We start from the raw sequence: 22,498 nt of genomic DNA, 5'->3' as shown, positions 1-22,498 counted from the left end.
GGGGATGCTTTATAAATAAATAAATAAAGGGTCGTTTCTTCTTGTTTTTATATTAATTTCGACGACAATCATGCTATGTTCCTGATGCGTAGCCGGTTCACCCAACCGAGAGAGAACCGACAACATGAAAGTTCATTTAAAAGGAACTGGAAGACAAGAAGTCGCCAAACATATAAGAAAAGCAAGAAAGTTTAACTAACTTCATGGTTTTAAGAAACGTAAGATGAATGAAAGAGTTTCTGTAGCCAGACAAAGAAAAGGTGAGGGAAGATTGGGAGAAAATATGTGCGCAGGGTCATCGGGTTTTCTTTTCTTCGAGAGAATAAGCATATAATGCCCGTCTCTGAAACTGCTTACCAGTGTAAAAAAGCATCTTAACTCGAAATCGAAAACAAAAATGCAATTCTTCAGAAAATCTTAACACCTAATATAGACGAGAGATTGAATTTGCAGTTTCACGTAGAATATAAGATCATAAATATATGAGATGCTCTCACTTCACTAGTCCTGAGGGACTCGCTCCGGGTGGTTAGCGCAATATTCATTGGTCATCTTAGGGTCATATGAGTTTGATATAAATGAATTAATGGTGTCGTTGCTTTGTTGAAACCTTATAATAAGGAATAGAGATAGAATTTTTTTTAGGGGCGAACTAAACAGTCCAACCTCGGATCTGAGTAGGGCCAAATTGAATATGAATCTAAAAAAAAATTATACAACTAATTTCTTTTAATTTTTTCAATGTTTTTTTTTTCAAATAATTGGGGTGGGGCCATAGTCTAGGTGGCCCACCCCCTCCCTCTACCCCTGCTTATGACAAGCATTTCCACCGAAAAGAACAACCCATACCTGAAAAGTGCGATCATGTCTCATGCTTTCTCTATTTTCAAAGAAGTTCAAAAGTATTTGTCACGCAGTTTGTGTGGCTGACCTGCGTCCTGTGACATACGGTAGGTGATTTATACATCTTAGTTACCATTATAGTCTCAAGGGACAAAGTATAGCTGAGTGCTTGAAGTGTATGATTAAGTCATGTGAACGTTATGCCTGTGCATGGGTGCAGTGCTTAAATTGAAGGGTACATTACATTGCAGCCATCACTAAAACCACAACCTCTGCATGGATTTCAGTCTCGTTGCCCATGGCAGGTCGTACTCCTTTCACTCTTCCGGACTATCCCTGTAACTTTATAGCATATTGCATGGAAATTTTAAAAAAAAAGATGGATATTCTCTCTTAAAAAAGATCATATGGCATGCATTCATGATAAAAACCAATATTAAGGACTTAATATTACAGTAAAATTGGACTTTAGATAGAAAAAATAGTTAAGAATAAAAACCAGCTATCATAGTATATATGATATGAGAAATTTCTACAAGTCGGCCTTTATAACTTCTGTTATCTCAACAAATGTATGTCCTTTTCTTTATTTGGTAAGAAAGTATTAGAAGATACTATCGACAAGCAGTGCTGTAAAAATCAGGTTCAAATAGAATTGGTACGCGGAAAAAATCGCTCATGTTCAATTGTCGATATATATGGTGCCACGTTTCATATACTCTTCGCCATTTTGCTTTGTTCTAACATTTTTAAAACACTGTAGCTCTATGGTTTTTTTTTTTTTTTTTAAATACCAATCAATTCTTATTGTTTTGTCAATTCAAAATTTGATTGATCAGCTGAACCGCCGTCCTAGCGAAATACTGGATTTAACAAAAAAAAATGACAAACGGATCGACAAGTGCAGGTGTTTTCCAATTTTTCTTTTAACGTATTTCTTCGTAGTGCCAATTTCCGTTCGAAACAATTAACTTTTAGCTTCCCCAGGAGCAGAAATTTATTTGTGACGCTCCTTGTATGTCAGACTTCTTAATTCTTCTTTAAAATGTATGAGAGATTCATTCGTTTAAATTGCTAAAAACGAAAAGAGTACATCGTTTTTGTTCCTTAGTAAATAGACTCAGCGGGAAAGCAAGAACAGAATGAATGTTGCAAACCAGTCACTGAACGATTTTCGTGCTCCATGCACTACCAAATTAGTGAGCACTGAAGCCACGGATTCGTGTGTATATATATATGTGTGTGTGTGTGTGTGTGTGTGTGTGTGTGTGTGTGTGTGTGGTTTGCCTGATTGAAGAAGCATCCTCATCTTCAACATCCTTAGTGGTACAGCTATCTGCTAGTGGACATGGACGGTAGCAAGGTTCCTCAGCACAACAAACAACCAGCTGAGAAAGGCGGTGGTTCCAAAGACCATGACTTGATGAAAGCTCCAGGGAAAACTGGAACTCAAGAAATTCCAAGGAAGGATTTTGAGGCAGATCCTCAGGGATACTTCAAGAAGCTGCATGATGAGGAAAAGTACAAGAAATAATGCCTTTGGGTATTGGTAGTCGGCTTGTTTACCTATGTGGGCGCTATATAATAAATAATGGGTTGCATTTTATGGCTCTGAGTGTGCTTTGCTTTCATCCGTTTGAGTTTTATTATATATGTGATTATCTAATATGAAGTGGAGAATTCTGTGCTTGTCTTCGCTTCCTCTCAATATACTACCTGTGTGCGTTTATGTGTTTGAGACTTCTCAAAGGATAAACCACTTGATGAGTCTGCCCTTTGAGTTGGAAATTTGTTAACTAGGCTTATAAGTAGACACGTTACATACTAAATTGGAGTGGCTGACACTACCAATTGTCTCATTTACTTTTTATCAAATGAGTAACCAGCACATTAGCTTTATTTATACGTCAATTTGTGTATGGGCCCTGGTTGACCCATAGGTTGCAGCCTTCCGGGTGAGGTGAGCGAGAGGTTAACCCACTGCCCACTGCCCACTGCCCAGCATGTCGACTACTTGTTTATATCATATGCCAACCATGTTAAGGACAATGCAGGATAGCTGCAATCTCCTTCATCTATGTAGCCACTGCACTAGACCGGAGCCTTGCCGAATAAATCCGTTTGTACCGTCATCCTCAAACCCATTCAACACTCAGTTGCGTCTATTCAAGCCCATCTTATTTGTCTGTGGAGTCTTCTTGGTCAGTTTCCTACCAGCTTTTCAGCAAATATGTGTTTTTTCGCAGCTATCTGTTTTGCATTTTTATGTGTAATTCACGTACATCAAACTTCAATAATTCACATACATCAAACTAAGATATTCTATGAGAAGTTTACCCATATTGCAAATATGATTTTTTAAATGCTTGAAATTCAAGGAAACGAGTTAAGGGTGTTAGTAATTAGTTCGTCTCGTCTCTCTTCGCCATCATAAACGGAGTCGAAAGCGCAGATTCAGGAGACAGAGGGAAGCCATAAACAGTTTTTCTTTTTTGCATTGCCATCCCTTTTTTTTTTTTTTTTTGCCCTGTTATCATGGGGTTGTCTTCGTTGTCGATTGATACATCATTTGTTGTGAAATAGAGGATGGAGACCGTGGCAGAGCTAGACTTGAGGGGCATTTTATATATAAATATGTAAAGTCTTAGGATCAACCAATTAAGTGAATAAGGGAATTTTAATAGACTGTGTGGGCAATTGCCCACATGTGTCTCTGCCCTTGGCTGGAGAATGGTGAAGATACTGCAGTGCAACTTTTACCGTTAAGGGTATTGAATTCTGGTCTTTTAATGTCCTGACAGCGCGCAAAAACATGATCCAGTTTGTTTGAGAATCCTACCGATCTGGATTTATTGCATCTCAGAAATGTTCACTTTGTTGCCAAAGGGCCAGACAATTTCGACTGTATATGCAGGCTACGACAGACGGATTGACCCACTAAACAGGGAACGGTTTGGGGCCCCTTATAAATCTATGCCACTGTTTGCGGGGATCAAATAGTAATGCCTATGCTTCAGCATCAAAACAATTGATTTGAGCAATGAGAAATGAGCTGGCACAACATAAGTGCAGTGGCCTGGACCCAGAGAGTTAGTACCGATGGGCCATCACATGATCAAGCCAAGCTGCCAAGCTGGTTTATTGTTAAATCTGCCTGCTTGGATCTGGACTATCCAGTAAAAAAAGCCCACCAAGAACTTTGTACCCATTTTTACCACTATGTTTTATTGGGCCAATTGAGTGAAGCAATAAAGTGGCCACACACATACACGCATGTGTGCATGGAGGCACACATATACAGTTGCAAACAACACATTGAGGTTGCAGAAAACGGCTATCAGATTAGCTATCAAGCTTTTTCGATAGTTTTCATGTACTGTTTCAAATGTGCTTGTAACACAATACACATAAGTTTTTGTAGAATAAAATTGGTAAAGCACAACTAAGGGACAGGAGAAACTAGCGAAAACATGATCAATACAATCAACTAATGGCAAGGCATCATATGGTTTTTGATCGCAGTAAGAAACTAAACAGGCACTAGTTTCCGCTAAGCCTCAAGCCTTCTCGCAAGTGCAACAGTTGCTATGATCCAGATATCTGAATGTTGACAGCACAGGCTTTCCATGTTTCACATCAGTCGCAGTTGGTTTTAGGTGGAAGCTTTCAGCTTCTTGCACCAGTCCATCTTTTGTGGTGTTACATGTGGTGATCACCTATATCCACAGTGAAAATTAAGGCTTTAATCAAGGTGTGGACATAATCGTCAGCATGAATAGAACACAGCATCATCAACATGGAACACAAACGGTTTGCGTTGCACTTGGAACTTTTTCCAATGTAGCTGCACTGAATCAGATTCGGATCAAAGACATCACACATTAAGCCATACTGAATTTTGTTATTCAAAAGGAGTCTAAGCTTCAACTTAACTCTTTGTCTCTCAAAGATATAAGACCTGTTTTGATATAACCAATTGCTATTCCGGCTACTCTTCAACTTCAAAATGTCAGCAAAATATTAGTTATTTCAGATTCGTGACACAGTTACGGATTCAGCTGAATCTACGGCCTAACATAATGGATTCAATTATCGATTATTCCAACACCGCAGAAAAGTATGTCAAAGAGAACCAAGAGTTTGCATGTGTTTTCCAATTTTCCTCTTTTCTGTTTTCTACTCGGAAATGACAGGCATTTGCTTGGTAAAGAGCACCCCAAACCCGATCTCTGTTAAAGACAATTTTGTGGCCCTTCCCGCAGGATTCAGATGCAATTATTCTTTGCGTAGATCAGATGGTTGCAGGATTATTTGTGCCACACCTTGTTTGACTGAGTTGTTTTCTGTAAAATGCATGACATGGGGATTCACTCGTTTTAACTATAACAATAACTCTGTAGCAGAACATAAGTAAACAAAAGATATGCACTTTGTTCCTTGAGTAATAGATTCCTAGGAAAAGCAAGAACAGAATGAATGTGGCAAGCCACTCAGTGAATGCTATCACGATTCACGAAGAATAATGAGTGCTGAAGCCGTCGGTCTATATGTATGGTGTGTTTAATGAGTGAAGAGACGTCCTTATCTTCAACATGCTTAGTGAAGTAGCTATCTGTAAGTGGGGATGGACTCTCACAGGGGGTTCTGAGGGCAACAAAGGTACTGGTTCTAAGGACTATGAGATGATGTAGGCACCAGGAAAAGCGGATCTGAGGAAATAACAAGGAACGGATATTGAAGCCAATCCTCAAGCTTCAAGAAGCTGCATGATGAAAAAAACAACAAGAAATAGTGGCTCTGGCCCTCTGGGGATTGGATGTATGATCGTATTCCTGTGGGGGTGCTTTATAAATAAATAAATAAATAAAGGGTCTTTTCTTCTTGTTTTTATATTAATTTCGACACAATCATTCTATGTTCCTTATGCGTAGCCTGTTCACCCAACCGAGAGAGAACCGACAACATGAAAGTTCATTTAAAAGGAACTGGGTGACAAGAAGTCGCCAAACATATAAGAAAAGCAAGAAAGTTTAACTGACTTCATGGTTTTATGAAACGCAAGATGAATGAAAAAGATGAATTAAAGAGTTTCTGTAGATCATAGAGTATGCATCCATGATAAAAACCAGTGTTAAGAACTTAATATTACTGTAAAACTGGATTTTAATAAAAAAATAGTTAAGAATAAAAACCAGTTATCTTAGTGGATATAGTATGAGCAATTTCTACAAGTCGGCCTTTGTAACTTCTGTTATCACAACAGATGTATGTCTTTTTCTTTATTATCCTGGGAAAGAAAAAAGGCTTGGTAACAAAGTATTATAAAAAACTACCGATAAGCAGTGCTGTAAAAATGAGGTTCAAATCGAATTGGTGTGCGGGATAAAATCGATCATATTCAGTTGTCGATATATAAGGGGCCATGTATCATATACTGTTCACCATTTTACTCTGTTCTAACATTTTTAAAACACTGTAACTCTATGGTTTTATTTATTTTTAACATACCATTCAAATCTTATTATTTTGTCAATTCAACATTTGATTGATCAGCTGAACCGGCGTCCTTGCCAAATACTGGATTTAACCAAAGAAGGTATGTCAAACGGATCAACAAGTGCATGTCTTTTCCAATTTTCCTTTTAACACATTTCTTCGTAGTGCCAATTTCCATTCGAGACAATTAATTTTTAGCTTTCCCAGGAGCAGAAATTTATTTGTGACGCGCCTTGTTTGACTGACTTCTTAATTTTTCTTTAAATAGTATGAGAGGTTCATTCGTCTTAATTGCTAAAAACGAAAAGAGATGCATTGGTTTTGTTCCTTGAGTAAATAGACTCCTAGGGAAAGCAAGAACACAATCAATGCCGCTTACCAGTCACTGAACGATTTGCATGCCCCATGCACTACCAAATTAATAAGCACTGAAGCCACTTATTCGTGCGTATATATATATATATATATGGGGTTTGCCTGATTGAAGAGGCATCCTCATCTTCAACATCCTTAGTGGTACAGCTATCTGCTAGTGGACATGGACGGTAGCAAGGTTCCTCAGCACAACAAACAACCAGCTGAGAAAGGCGGTGGTTCCAAAGACCATGACTTGATGAAAGCTCCAGGGAAAACTGGAACTCAAGAAATTCCAAGGAAGGATTTTGAGTCCGATCCTCAGGGATACTTCAAGAAGCTGCATGATGAGGAAAAGTACAGGAAATAATGCCTTTGGGTATTGGTAGTAGGCTTGTTTACCTATGTGTTAAGAACTTAATATTACTGTAAAACTGGATTTTAATAGAAATAATAGTTAAGAATAAAAACCAGTTATCTTAGTGGATATAGTATGAGCAATTTCTACAAGTCGGCCTTTGTAACTTCTGTTATCACAACAGATGTATGTCCTTTTCTTTATTGTCCTGGGAAAGAAAAAAAGGCTTGGTAACAAAGTATTATAAAAAACTACCGACAAGCAGTGCTGTAAAAATGAGGTTCAAATCGAATTGGTGTGCGGGATAAAATCGCTCATGTTCAGTTGTCGATATATAAGGGGCCATGTATCATAAACTGTTCACCATTTTACTCTGTTCTAACTTTTTTAAAACACTGTAACTCTATGGTTTTATTTATTTTTAACATACCATTCAAATCTTATTATTTTGTCAATTCAACATTTGATTGATCAGCTGAACCGGCATCCTTGCCAAATACTGGATTTAACCAAAGAAGGTATGTCAAACGGATCAACAAGTGCATGTCTTTCCCAATTTTTCTTTTAACATATTTCTTCGTAGTGCCAATTTCCATTCGAAACAATTATTTTTTAGCTTTCCCAGGAGCAGAAATTTATTTGTGACGCGCCTTGTTTGACTGACTTATTAATTTTTCTTTAAATAGTATGAGAGATTCATTCGTCTTAATTGCTAAAGCCGAAAAGAGACGCATTGATTTTGTTCCTTGAGTAAATAGACTCCTAAGGAAACTAAGAGCACAATCAATGCCGCTTACCAGTCACTGAACGATTTGCATGCCCCATGCACTACCAAATTAATAAGCACTGAAGCCACTTATTCGTGCGTATATATATATATGGGGTTTGCCTGATTGAAGAGGCATCCTCATCTTCAACATCCTTAGTGGTACAGCTATTTGCTAGTGGACATGGACGGTAGCAAGGTTCCTCTGCAAAACAAACAACCAGTTGACAAAGGCAGTGGGTCTAAGGACCATGACATGATGAAAGCACCAGGGAAAAGTGGAACTCAATAAATTCCAAGGAAGGATTTTGAGGCAGATCCTCATGTATACTTCAAGAAGCTGCATGATGATGAAAAGTACAAGAAATAATGCCTTTGGGAATTGTTAGTATGCTTGTTTACCAATGTGGGGCGCTATATAAATAAATAATGGGTTGCATTTGATGGGTCTAAATGTGCTTTGCTTTCATCGTTTGAGTATTATTATATATGTGATTATCTAATATGAAGTGGAGAATTCTATGTTTGTCTTCTCTTCCTCCCAATAGAGTGCCCTGTGTGCGTTTACGTGTTCGAGACTTCTCAAAGGATAGACCACTGGGCACTGATGAGTCTGCCCTTTGAGTTGGAAATTTATTAACTAGACGTATAAAGTAGACACTTTTACATTCTAAATTGGAGTGGCTGACACTACCAATAGTCTCATTTACTTTTTATAAAATGGGTAACGTTTTATGTGCACGTCAATGGGCCCTCATTAAGCCATTGGTTCCAGCTTTTTCAGTGAGTGAAAGGTTAACAATCCACTGCCTCTGTTCCTGATCCTAAACTGTGCTTAATTAACATGCCGCATGTGGACTTGGCTATATCATATGCCAACCATGTTAAGGAAAATGCAGGATAGCTGCAATCTCCTTCATCTACGTAGCCACTGGGCTCGACCGGAGCCTTGCCGAAGAAATCGGTTTGTACCATCATCTTCAAACCATTCAACACTCAGTTGCATCTATTCAAGCCCATTTTATTTGTCTGTGGAGCCTTCTTGGTCAATTTCCTACCTGCTTTTCAACAAATATATGTTTTCGCAGCCATCTGTTTTGTATTTTTATCTGCAATTCGCATAGATCAAACTTGAATGATTTAAATTACAGTTCCAACTAAGATATTTTATGAGTAGTTTACCCATATCATATCATTTCATTGAACCAATTTGCAGATTGTAAGTATGATTTTTTAAATGCTTGAAATTCAAGGAAATGAGTTAAAGGGATTAGTTCGTCTCATCTATTTTCGCCATCATAAACGGAGTCAAAAGCACAGATTCAGGTGAGCCATAAACAGATTTTTTTTTTTTTTTGCCCTGTTATCGTGGGCTTGTCTTCGTTGTGGATTGATACATCTTTTGTTGTTTCTGATGGAAATTCGTTAATCTAATCTGGTCAAGAAATGTAAGATGGAGACTGCATAGAGCCAGACATATTTGCCTGCGGGGCACGCACCATATATTCGAGGGGCATTTTATATATAAATATGTAAAGTTTTAGGATCGACCAATTAAGTGAATAAGGGAGTTTTAATAGACTGTGTGGGCAATTGTGCACACATGCCCACCCACATGTGTCTCTGCCCTTGGCCGGAGACTGATGAAGATGCTGGAGTGCAACTTTTACTGTTAAGGGTATTTTGGTCTTTTAATGTCCTCACAGCGCACAAAAAAATGATCTAGTTCGTTTGAGAATCGAACGGATCTGGATTTATTGCTTCTCAGAAATGGTCGCTTCGTTGCCAATATTGGATCTGGACTATCCAGTAAAAAAAGCCCACCAGGAACTTTATACCCATTTTTACCAATATGTTTTATTGGGCCAATTTTGTGAAGCAATAAAGTGGAATGTTTAATTGGGCCAATTGAGTGAAGCAATAAAGTGGCCACACATACACGCATGTGTGCATGGAGGCACACAAATACCGTTGCAAACAACACATTGAGGTTGCAGAAAATGGCTATCAGATTAGCTATCAAGCTTTTTCGATAGTTTTCATGTACTGCTTCAAATGTGCTTCTAACACAATACACATAAGTTTTTGTTGAATATAATTAGTAAAGCAGAACTAAGGAGAGGAGAAACTAGCGAATAGACATGATCAATACAATCAACTAATGGCAAGGCATCATATGATTTCTCATCGCAGTAAGAAACTAAACAGGCACTAGTTTCCGCTAAGCCTCAAGCCTTCTCGCAAGTGCAACAGTTGCAACCCTTCTCCCTTCCAGACCACCAAAAGAAAATGAAGGATGAGTCGATATGATCCAGATATCTGAATGTTGACAGCACAGGCTTTCCATGTTTCACATCAGTCGCAGTTGGTTTTAGGTGGAAGCTTTCAGCTTCTTGCACCAGTCCATCTTTTGTGGTGTTACATGTGGTGATCACCTATATCCACAGTGAAAATTAAGGCTTTAAACAAGGTGTGGACATGTTCGTCAGCATGAATAGAACACAACTTCATCAACAGGGAACACAAACGGTTTGCGTTCCACTTGGAACTTAACTCTTTGTCTCACTAAGATATAAGACCTGTTTTGATATCTCCGAGTGCTACTCCCGCTACTCTCAACTTAAAAATATCAATAAAATATTAGTTATTTCCTATTAGTAACAGTTACAGATTCAGCTGAATCCACGGCCTAACACAATGGATTCAATTTTCGATTCTTCCAGCACAGCAGAAAAGTATGTCAAATTGAACCAAGAGTTTGCATGTTTTTTCCAATTTTCCCTTTTTTTTTTGTCTCGGAAATGACAGGCATTTGCTTGGAAAAAAGCACCCCAAACCCGATCTCTGTTAATTCTGACCCTTCCCGCAGGGTTCAAATGCAATTATTCTTTGTGTAGATCAGATGGTTGCAGGATTATTCGTGCCACACCTACTGAGTTGTTTTCTGTAAAATGCATGACATGGAGATTCACTCGTTTTAACTATAACAATAACGCTGTGGCAGAACATAAGGAAACAAAAGATATGCACTTTGTTCCTTGAGTAGTAGATTCCTAGGAAAAGCATGAACAGAATGAATGTGGCAAGCCACTCAGTGAATGCTGTCACGATTCACGAAGAAGAATGAGTGCTGAAGCCGTTGGTCTATATGTATGGTGTGTTTAGTCCGAAGGCACTGGGGGTTCGGAGGACAACAAAGGCACTGGTTCTAAGGACTATGAGATGATGTAGGCACCAGGAAAAGCGGATCTGAGGAAATGACAAGGAACGGATATTGAAGCCAATCCTCAAGGTTACTTCAAGAAGCTGCATGATGAAGAAAACAACAAGAAATAGTGGCTCTGGCCCTCTGGGGATTGAAAGTATGATCGTATTCCTATGGGGATGCTTTATAAATAAATAAATAAAGGGTCGTTTCTTCTTGTTTTTTTATTAATTTCGACGACAATCATGCTATGTTCCTGATGCGTAGCCTATTCACCCAACCGAGAGAGAACTGACAATATGAAAGTTCACTTAAAAGGAACTGGGTGACAAGAAGTCGCCAAACATATAAGAAAAGCAAGAAAGTTTAACTAACTTCATGGTTTTAAGAAACGTAAGATGAATGAAAGAGTTTCTGTAGCCAGACAAAGAAAAGGTGAGGGAAGATTGGGAGAAAATATGCATGCAGGGTCATTGGGTTTTACTTTCTTCGAGAGAATAAGCATATAATGCCCGTCTCTGAAACTGCTTATCAGTGTAAAAAAGCATCTTCACTCAAAAACAAAAAAGCAATCCTTCAGAAAATTTTGACACCTAATATAGGCGAGAGATTGAATTTGCAGTTTCACGGAGAATATAAGATCATAAATATATGACATGCTCTCACTTCACTAGTCCAGATGGACTCGCTCCGGGTGGTTGGTGCATTATTCTTTGGTCATCTTAGCATCTTGTTGCGTTTGATATAAACGAATTAATGGTCTCCTTGCCTTGCTGAAACCTTATGACAAGCATTTCCACGGAAAAGAACAATCCAGACCTGAAAAGTGCGATCATGTCTCATGCATTCTCTATGTCAAAAGAAGTTCAAAATTACTTGTCAGGCAGTTTGTGTGGCTGACTTGCTTCCTGTGACATACGATAGGTGATTTATACATGGGGCAAAGTGTAAGACTAAGGGGGTCCTTGAAGTGACGCTTCTATGATTCAAGTCATGTAAACATTATGTCTGCGTGGGTGTGATGCCTAAATTGAAGGGTACATCGCTGCCACCATTGACACAACACAACCACGATCTAGGAAGCTGGGGAGGAGATTTCAGGCTCGTTGCCCATGGCGGGTCGTACTCCTTTCACTCATCCGGACTGTCACTATAACTTTGTAGCATATTGCATGGAAATTAAAAAAAAAAAGATGAATATTCTCTTTTAACAAAGATTATATGACGTGCATCCATGATAAAAACCAATGTTAAGAACTTAATATTACAGTCTTAATTGGATTTTAGATAGAAAAAATATTTAATAATAAAACCCAGTTAACTGGGTGGATATAGTATTAGCAATTTCTAAAAGTCGGCCATTGTAACTTCTTTTATCTCAACAAACGTATGTCCTTTCCATTATTATCCTGGGAAGGAAAAAGGGCTTCCTAAGAAAGTATTATAAGATACTACCGACAAGCAGTGCTGTAAAATCAGGTTCAAATCGAATTGGTGCGCAGATAAAATCGCTCTTGTTCAATGTATCATATACTCTTCACCACTTTACTTTGTCCTAACATTTTTTAAAACACTGTAGCTTATGGTTTTATTTATTTTTAAAATACCAATAAAATGCGATTGTTTAATTTGTTTTGTCAATTCAAAATTTGATTGATCAGCTGAACCGGCGTCCTAGCCAAATACTGGATTTAACAAAAATAAAAAAAAAGTATGTCAAACGGATCAACAAGTGCATGTCTTTTCCAATTTTTTCTTTCAACATATTTCTTCGTAGTGCCAATTTCCACTCGAAACAATTAATTTTTAGCTTTCCCAGGAGCAGAAATTTATTTGTGACGCGCCTTGTTTGACTGACTTCTTAATTTTTCTTTAAACAGAACGAGAGATTCATTCGTTTTAATTGCTAAAAACGAAAATTGAGGCATCGATTTTGTTCCTTGAGTAAATAGACTCCTAGGGAAAGCAAGAAGACAATCAATGTCGCAAACCAGTCACTGAACGATTTTCATGCTCCATGCACTACCAAATTAATGAGGACTGAAGCCACGCATTCGTGTGTATATATATATATGGGGTTTGCCTGATTGAAGAGGCATCCTTATCTTCAACATCCTTTGTGGTACAGCTATCTGCTAGTGGACATGGACGGCAGCAAGGTTCCTCTGCACAACCAACAACCAGTTGAGAAAGGCGGTGGTTCGAAGGACCATGATATGATGAAAGCACCAGGGAAGACTGGAACTGAAGAAATTCCAAGGAAGAATTTTGAGGCAGATCCTCAAGGATTTTTCAAGAAGCTGCATGATGAGGAAAAGTGTAAGAAATAATGCCTTTGGGAATTGGTAATAGGCTTGGCTACCTATGTGGGGGCTATATAAATAAATAATGCGCTGCATTTCATGGTTCCGACTGTGCTTTGCTTTCATCCGTTTGAGTATTATTATATATATGATTATCTAATATGAAGTGGAGAATTCTATTCTTGTCTTCGCTTCCTCCCAATAGACTGCCTGTGTGCTTTTATGTATTCAACACTTCTCATAGGATAGACACTTGATGAGTCTGCCCTTTGAGTTGGAAATTTATTAACTAGACTTATAAAGTAGACACATTTACATACTAAATTGGAGTGGCTGGCACTACCAATAGTCTCATCTTCTTTTTATGAAATGGGTAATCAGCACACTAGTTTTATTTGCACGTCAATTTGTATATGGCCCTGGTTAACCCATTGGTTCCAGCCTTTTGGGTGAGCAAGAGGTTGTTTCGGGTTTCGGGTGAATAAGAGGTTAACAACCCACTTCTCAAAACGTGGCCCCGAGGCCTTCAATCCATTCCCCCTGCCTCTGGGTCTTGATCCTAAATAGTGCTTAATTAACATGAATTAACAGGCCACATGTCGACTTGGTGTTATATCATATGCCAACCATGTTAAGGACAACGCAGTATAGCTGCAATCTCCTTCATCTATGTAGCCACTGGGCTTGACCGGAGGCTTGTCGAGTAAATCGCTTTGTACCATCATCCTCAACCCATTCAACACTCAGTTGCATCTATTCAAGCCCTTCTTATTTGTCTGTGGAGGCTTCTTGGTCAATTTCCTACCAGCTTTTCAACAAATATGTGTTTATTTTTATATGCAATTCACATACATCAAACTTCAATGACTTAAATCACAGTTCCAACTAAGATATTCTATGAGAAGTTTACCCATATCTCATCATTTGATTGAACCAATTTGCAGATTGCAAATATGATTTTTTAAATGCTTTAAAATCAAGAAAATGAGTTATGGGTATTAGTACCTCTCATCTCTCTTCACCACCACAAACGGAGTCGAAAGCACAGATTCATGTGACAGAGGGAAGCCATAAACACTCACCATATGTTCGAGGGACATTTTAATGTCCTGACAGCGCGCAAAAACATGATCCAGCTTGTTTGAGAATCGAACGGATCTGGACTTATTGCATCTCAGAAATGTTCGTTCTGTTGCCAATGGGCCAGACAAATTCGACTGTATCTGCAAGCTAAGACAACCACTAAACAGGGAATGGTTAATTGGGGCCCCTTATAAATCTATGCCACAGTTTGCAGGGATCAAATAGTAATGCCTGTGCTTCAGCATCAAAACAATTGTTTTGAACAACGAGAAATGAGCTGGCCCAACATAAGTGCAGTGGCCTGGACCCAGAGAGTTAGTATAGTACCAATGGGCCATCTGCCAAGCTGGTCTATTGTTAAATCTGCCTGCATGGATGTGGACTATCCAGTAACAAAAGCCCACCAAGAACCTTTACCCATTTTTACCACTATGTTGCGCCAATTGAGTGAAGCAATAAAGTGGCCACACACATACACGCATGTGTGCATGGAGGCACACGAATACAGTTGCAAACAACACCGATTAGATATCAAGCTTTTTCGATAGTTTTCATGTACTGTTTCAAATGTGCTTGTACCACAATGCACATAAGTTTTTGTAGAATATAATTAGTAAAGCAGAACTAAGGAGAGGAGAAATTAGCGAATAGACATGGTCAATACAATCAACTAATGGCAAGGCATCATATGATTTCTGATCGCAGTAAGAAACGAAACAGGCACTAGTTTCTGCTAAGCCTCAAGCCTTCTCGCAAGTGCAACAGTTGCTACCTTCCTCCCTTCCAGACCACCAAAAGAAAATGAAGGATATGAGTCGATATGATCCAGATATCTGAATATTGACAGCACAGGCTTTCCATGTTGCACATCAGTCGCAGCTGGTTTTAGGTGGAAGCTTTCAGCTTCTTGCACCAGTCCATCTTTTGTGGTGTTACATGTGGTGATCACCTATATCCACAGTGAAAATTAAGGCTTTAACCAAGGTGTGGACATATTCGTCAGCATGAATAGAACACAGCATCATCAACAGGGAACACAAACGGTTTGCGTTCCACTTGGAACTTTTTCCACTGTAGCTGTACTGAACCAGATTTGGCTCAATGACATTATACATTATGCCATACTGAATTTGACCGATGCAACCCCAACAATGACAATCCCACAAGTTTTAGGCGCTGGGAATTCATATGATAAGTTTTAAATACTCAAAGGCTGTATCCCCTCTCCTCCAGTTAAATATCATGGAAGATAACCTGGTTTTTGTGTACACTAGGGATTACTACAAAACGAACCAAATGCTAATAATATGCAGCTTCTAGACAAAGTGATCCTAATGACAATAAATATACAGAAAAACATACAAACAATATGCTGACCACTGAGGTTGGAAGTAGTACCAGTATTCCACCAGGAGCAACCAACTTTGAGACCGACCCCCAAAACAAAAGCCTGAGAAATTTACAAAACCAAAAATATGTTAAAGTTGTTAATGCACTTCAGTCCAAGCGATTATCATCCATCAGAAGCGTAGTTGCATCATCACGGAAGAACCCAAGCTCCATTAGTCTATTTTTTGTTTTTATTACCAGTCATTTGTTCTCTGGCATGTCACACAGGTAAAAATGCAGGAACGGAGTATCAAGTCAATGTTCATGGAACAACATGGTAGCTGTCCAAAATTAAGGCACAAATACACATGCAAAGCATGAAGAGCGTATCAAGTGTGAACAGCAATTTTAAATTATGATAATTACAAAACAAAAAATAAAAATGAATTTGAATGTGAAATATAATGTATCCAAGGAAAAGTTAGAAGAAAAGAATAACAAAATAATAAGGACCATAGAAAGAAGATAGATAAACCTAATGAAAATATTAGGCTATTAGCAGCATCCAACTTAGTGATTTCGCAGTTTGTAGTTTGTACTAATCACCTTGACGTCTTCCATGTTTTAGTGTCTTGGAGACTGAATATATGTGCTTAAATTCTGGTGACGTGCCCATATAATATAGTTCCTGTATGGTATGCTAAACGGTGAAAGCTAAAAGTGCCTTTTTGATAGACTATCAAGGGGACAACTTACGTACTGCCATACTGGGTTGAACTCCTAATGAAGATATTTATTTTTATTATTTCGATAAAATCCTTGTGAAAGGCCCATTTACTGCTTCTGATGTGATCATCTAAGTACCAACAATAAACAAACTTACACTCACTGCAGAACAAAAAGGGCCTGGCTGCCTTTACTAAGAAATAACATTAAAAAGCAGCCAAGGAGGTACTTACTATTTACACAGTTATACAGTTAACCCTTTGCACCAAAAAATACAGACCATATATATAGGTTCATGTCAGAATCCAAAATAATGACGTAATGTTTCTATGATCAAAGAAGGTTAAACTCCAATTACTTTAGCATCTGACCCTGTGCTTTAGCAGGCCAAGCTAAGGAATATATGATGCAAGAATAAGCACTACATTACAGTTGTGCAAATTAAGATAACAACAATATATAATATGAAAATTGATACCGTCTAGCTGCGCCATCAGGATGCAGACCTATTGAGTCCAATGCTCCTTTATCTGTAACAAGTTGATATTGCTTCTCCAGTTTGGTCTCAAGAACATCATCAATCTAAAATAAATGGGTTAAGAGTTTATGTTCAAAAGAAATAAAAATCATATAAAAAAAGCTTTCACCAGTTATGACACGTAGGATGCATCCATTGACTAAACATGCAAAATAAGAGTACGTTTCTGGCTTGCCTTACAGCACCTAGGACATTCCCTGAAAATCTAAAATAAATATTATTTAAATACTTCCAGCATCAACTGTCCTGACTAGCCATGACATGCTTGCCAAGGGTTTTATCTTGGTGACTGTTGATCAGGACGCCTAGTACTGTAGTTGCCGGTGGCTAGTAGACACTGGCAAGAAAATGACACGTCTAACTATTTTTGTGAGTAGCACCAATCAAGCATAATAAAACAAAAAAAATAGTGTCCTCTTGTTTTCATGAGAATTAAAAGATTGCTTACATGGCATAGTGCATTACAAAGTAGGTGATTATGTTTTATCATTTCACGCCCAAATGGAGAGGCAACTAGGAACTCAAATGATGGATATGCTGAGCAACATAGATGAAAAACTAGTAACCATGTCAGTTTCTGAAAATATTGAAGCAAGCAAACATCTTGAAAAATTAGTCTTTCATAAAATGAGACAAACAAATGGAAACAGGAGACTAGCAAACTGAAAAGTACTCCTCTTAAGATAGTCTTAACAGCAAGTTTGAATATGCAAAGGTATAACACTGACTAAAAGTCACATATCTAATAGTCCCACTCACTCAACCTGTACAACTCATCATTCTTTGTCAAGCATCTACTGTGATTGAAAATAATGTTTCTCAGAGTTGGCTCCTTGAAAGTAAGCTATTGATGAGGGCAGAAAATCTTTATTTTTTCCCATAGAAAAAAAACAGGGCATATCTTACTGCTATTCATTGGGATGTATCCAATCACTAAACAGCTTTATGTAAAATTTGAAAGCAGAAATACCAGAAACTTTATACTCGAAAAGCCATCACGATCAGCAACATTTCTTGCAAGGTTTATTGCTCCATCACAGTAATCAATTCCAGTAAGATCTAAAAACCTGGAAAGGAAAATGAATTTCAGGTTAGTTTACCTTCATATTTTCATGCAACTGTGGTAACAAAATAATAGAGTACAAAACCTCAACAAATGAATATAGTCGTAACTGTGAAACAGATCATGTGATATCTTTGTCATGAGAATAGCAGCACATGATAATAGCATTAATATAAACAGCAGTAAAAAGCAATCAAAGGAAGTACCCTTGCTTTGCAAGTTCCTGAAGAAATAGACCATTCCCAGTTCCAATGTCAAGGACGCTCCAACTAGCCAAGACCTTTGAGACTTCCTCTCCTGGATTAGGTTTGGGATCAGTTACATCACCCAGACTACCTGAATGTCCTTGATGGAAATTGGCACAAAGATTCTTTATCCAAACTGCCATAATTTCCATCACTTCAACACCAAACCTTGTATGAATATCAGAAAAATGTCAAAACATTGGCTGGAAATCATAATAAAGTTTTCACAATAATGAGACCTAGAAGACACATTTGAGAAAAAAAAACTGACAATGAGAAAATGAAAATGGAGAGGCTGTTGCTTGAGATTGATCCATAATGTGTCTTAAATATTACTCCTAGAATACACAAATTACAGAGTAATTATGAGCTCCAAAGTGATGATGATTTGCTCAAACTTGTGAATATTACACTTGAAGTGAAGCTCATAGTTCCAAATCATGTAAATAATGGTTAAATAGCAGAATGGTAGCTGGCAGTGAGAAAAGAATTCTGGAGACGTCAAAGAAGGACAGCAGGGGTCAATGAACAATGTGTATTAGTTTATAGTATGCAGTTTGCCACACAAAAGATGCTTATAGTGCAAACCAAACCAAAAACAGTCTTGATATAGTGAACTTTTTGCTGCGAGGAACTTGGAGAATTAAAATTAGAGGAAACCAAACATTGTAATTAGCCATGTCTGTGACAGAAATAACTGAATCTTTAAATCCAAGAATAGGGAATGATTTGTCAAAAATGAAGATAAGTGCCTATCCTTTCATATTAATAGGTAAGATGGGTGCCTGTCGATACATTCTTGTGAAACAGAAGAATGCAGTTGGACATGCTAAAACCCCCGTGAATCCTTCTGACAGTAGAACCTAATACAGTTGCCATAGATGCACTTATCAATAATGTCTCCGTGCAAGACAAAAGAGCATTCAAAGATTGGTTTGACCAAAAATCAGGATGGTGGTTCTAACTTCTAACCAAGACATCCTTAAGTTCCAGTAGAACATCCAAAACACTAAACTCCAATATGTACAATATTGGGAAGTAAAAGTGTGAGCCCACACAGTCAAACAATTCACAATTCAGGGTCTGCAACACGCAAAAGCACCAGAAAAGCCAGCAGAATGAGTTGAAAGAGGTAAAGGAATTAGTTGGCCAAGTGGGTAGGTGATGGCCATTATCAGCAAGCCAAGGCTGTGACAAAAACAACAAAAAAAGAAAGGAAAGCCCAGAATCAGAAACCTTTGTCAAATGCTTTCTTTTCCACATCAGATACTCTTACGCCATTTCAGTGAAAAAGGTACAGCGCTGACAAAAACAATGAATATTGGAAATCAATAGCCAAGCGTCATAATGACAACCTCAAAATGCCAGTTCCGTAAACGCAAAAAGAAATTTGAGAGTAGTTCAATTCTTTTAACATCAATCACAAAAACAAGAAGCCTCGCCAACAAAAGCAGGACAGTTTTAAATATTGAACTGCTCCACTTAAGAAGCATGAAACGGTTCCCCGCTTAGCCACATCATACATATCATAAGCAACGCACGGAACACACTTGTGAAATATTCTAAGGACTTCTCGTGACAGACATTACCAAAATTCTCCAACATGACCATGCTCATGGAAATTCGCAAGCAAAATTAGAGACTAATTGAGTTCCTTTAAGTTTTTAACATCAATCACTAAAACAAGAAGCCTCATCAACAAAAGCTGGATGTCAATCGAGCATTGAACTGGTCCATTTAAGCAGAAGTATACAAGAGTTGTCCGCTTAGTAAAACCACATATATCATTATAAGACCGAACGTATTCGTGAAATATTCTACTGGTGCTTGTCAAAGTGGTGCCAGAGATTACCATACTTCACCGACGTGACCATGCTCGTGAAAATTCGCAAGCTCGTGAGTATAGGTGGACTCCCAGTAACTCAGGAAACCCAGCATGGAGTTTTCCATTTCAGCCTCCGGTTCATCTTTATCCGAGCTGCTCAGAACCATCTCATGATCCATACAAAATGAAGAAAAGAATTAGAAACGGAAGGAAAGAAAGATCAATTGCATGTAAACTAAATGTAGCATCAGAACCCCAACAAATGCAAACGATAAAAAAAAAATTACACAGAATAACAATAAAAATCATAAAATTCTTTAAAAAAAAACATAAACAGACTTAAGCAAAATTACAATTTCTACATTCGCCATTTCCAAATGAGATCATTCCAAAAAAATGTAGAAAAAGGGGGAAAACGGACACCGCCATTTAATTCTTAGTATCGTTTAATTCTTAGTACATCACCATGACTAGAATAACATGCCACCAGACACACCTAAGAACAACGGGAAAATGATCATGTACATTACAGTAAACCAAAACCACCACCAGAAAACTGTAATTTCTCATGTCAATTGTTCATGAATAACGGACAATTTTGCACTAAGGAAACCGAGAAAGCTACAGAGAAACAAAAAGCTTCCCACCAATCAGAAAAACCGAACTCGCCGCCAGAGAGAAAAACAGAGAGAGAACAAAAACAAAATGACGAGCCAGCGACCACCCTTAAGCGCAATCCCTCACATACCTGTAGTCAGAAGCGGCTCGAAATGTGCCGCCGGAGGAGAGGACGTCGGAAGCATCGACTTGCCGCTGCTCATCGTCCAGCGTGCTCCCGTAATCGCTCTTTACCGACCACGAGTCAGCCGCGACGGACCTGTCGTCATCAGAGATCAGGTCGGACGTCGTCAAAGCTCGCGTCTGGACTGGCTCCGCATCCTCTGGCGGCCATCGAATTCCGGCCATTTTCGTCGTCCACCGTTCGCCGGAAAAATGGGAAGAGAGAGAGAGAGAGAGAGAGAAATGTCTGTTAACACCGTTTTGGTTGTCGTTTTCGCCCTTGGCTAAGTATGCAGGGGGGTAGTTAAATGAAAATGCCCTCAAAATCATATAATATCACGAATGATAGCCTTATCCAAGTCTATGACACTATGTTGTTCTACTCCATCAAGCCCTCGATCTACTCTTTCGACGTCTAACACCTTAAAAGCTAGCAAATCGGGTCTTGCCCCGAATTCATATTTATGCATTAGTAGTGTCAAGCCCTTGATCTACCCTTGTTCCCTCATGTAAATCTTCTTGTTTTGTTTTTGTCTCCTAACTTCAATAAATATTAATCTTTTTCTTAGAAATAAAAAAATGTGCAAATTTTATTATTTTGATTTCTCAAACGGTTTAGGTGGGTTTAGTTATTATTTTTATCATTATATATATATATATATATATATATATATATATATATATATATATATATATATATATATATATATATATATATATATATATCTTGACCTACGGAAAGCAACCGATGGATTTACTGTACCCGTGATTCCTGGAATGCAAATGGATCGGATTGATTTGGACTTCTGATCCGAACCATATGCATTATTGCATGACTTTGGACGTCAGAATTCTGACAGTTCTCTCTTCACATGCACTATTTGATTTCGATCAGTATTTTTCTCATTATGGTCAATTAATATAAGCTTCTTCAAATTTTTGGAAAACAATCCAATCAGGGGCAGAGCCATGATTTTTTTTAGGGTCGGGTCGCGGATCGGGTCAGGGTCGGACCAAGAGGAGCGACGAGTAGCAACCGATCAGGCCAAACTAAAAAAAATTGATTTTTTCAATGTAGTGGTTAATTTTATATCAATGGGAGTTAAAGGTAGGTTTTAGATCAAAGGTAAGTTTAAAACACAGTTTTTTTCACGTATACGTGGTTAATTTTAAAGGGATGAAGGATGTCAACATATTCGATTTGAATTGAATATTTTATAGTAAAAAATGATAAGATAACGGATCTAAAAATTATAAGAAATGACATTTGATTAGATTTGGATGTGTATAAATATTGGATCGGATTCTGAATCTTAAATAAATATCTTGTATCCAATGTTCTTGTAATATGAAAAATAAGTCGGATTCAGTTCAAAATTCAGATTCAGATGTGAATTTAAAAGTTGGATTCAAATCAAATTCAGATATATTTTTTTCATTTTTATTTGAATCTAAATATGTAAATATATATAAAAAAGAAAGAACAGATTAAAGAATATATCCAATTTAAACACGATCCATTGACATCCCTACACCGAACATTTTACCGATTTATTGATGGAATTACATCTCCCCATCAAATGT

General features: G+C 37.9%; 1 protein-coding gene across 1 annotated transcript; it reads right to left on the bottom strand.

Annotated features, from left to right (window-relative positions):
- Positions 1-14,932: 14,932 nt before the first annotated feature.
- Positions 14,933-21,184, bottom strand: LOC116246736 (uncharacterized). Its single transcript, XM_031618583.2, has 7 exons — positions 20,883-21,184; positions 20,162-20,287; positions 18,271-18,477; positions 17,972-18,068; positions 16,942-17,045; positions 15,807-15,858; positions 14,933-15,357 (listed from the first exon to the last, which is right to left on the bottom strand). Exons 1-7 carry the CDS (start codon positions 21,098-21,100, stop codon positions 15,142-15,144), a joined length of 1,020 nt encoding a protein of 339 aa, XP_031474443.1. The 5' UTR covers positions 21,101-21,184; the 3' UTR covers positions 14,933-15,141.
- Positions 21,185-22,498: the final 1,314 nt, after the last annotated feature.

This window comes from Nymphaea colorata, chromosome 2, assembly GCF_008831285.2.
Source record: "Nymphaea colorata isolate Beijing-Zhang1983 chromosome 2, ASM883128v2, whole genome shotgun sequence".
NCBI lineage: Eukaryota > Viridiplantae > Streptophyta > Magnoliopsida > Nymphaeales > Nymphaeaceae > Nymphaea > Nymphaea colorata.
This window is presented reverse-complemented; position numbering and strand designations above follow the sequence as displayed.

Bases quoted from the DNA above. Each gene is read 5' to 3' on its own strand.
- LOC116246736 (XM_031618583.2), bottom strand. From the start codon at position 21,100: ATGGCCGGAATTCGATGGCCGCCAGAGGATGCGGAGCCAGTCCAGACG. The intron at 18,069-18,270 runs GTACTTCCTTTG...TTTCCTTTCCAG, and splicing joins CAGGAACTTGCAAAGCAAGG to GTTTTTAGATCTTACTGGAA. The intron at 17,046-17,971 runs GTATTTCTGCTT...CATTTATTTTAG, and splicing joins TTTCGAGTATAAAGTTTCTG to ATTGATGATGTTCTTGAGAC.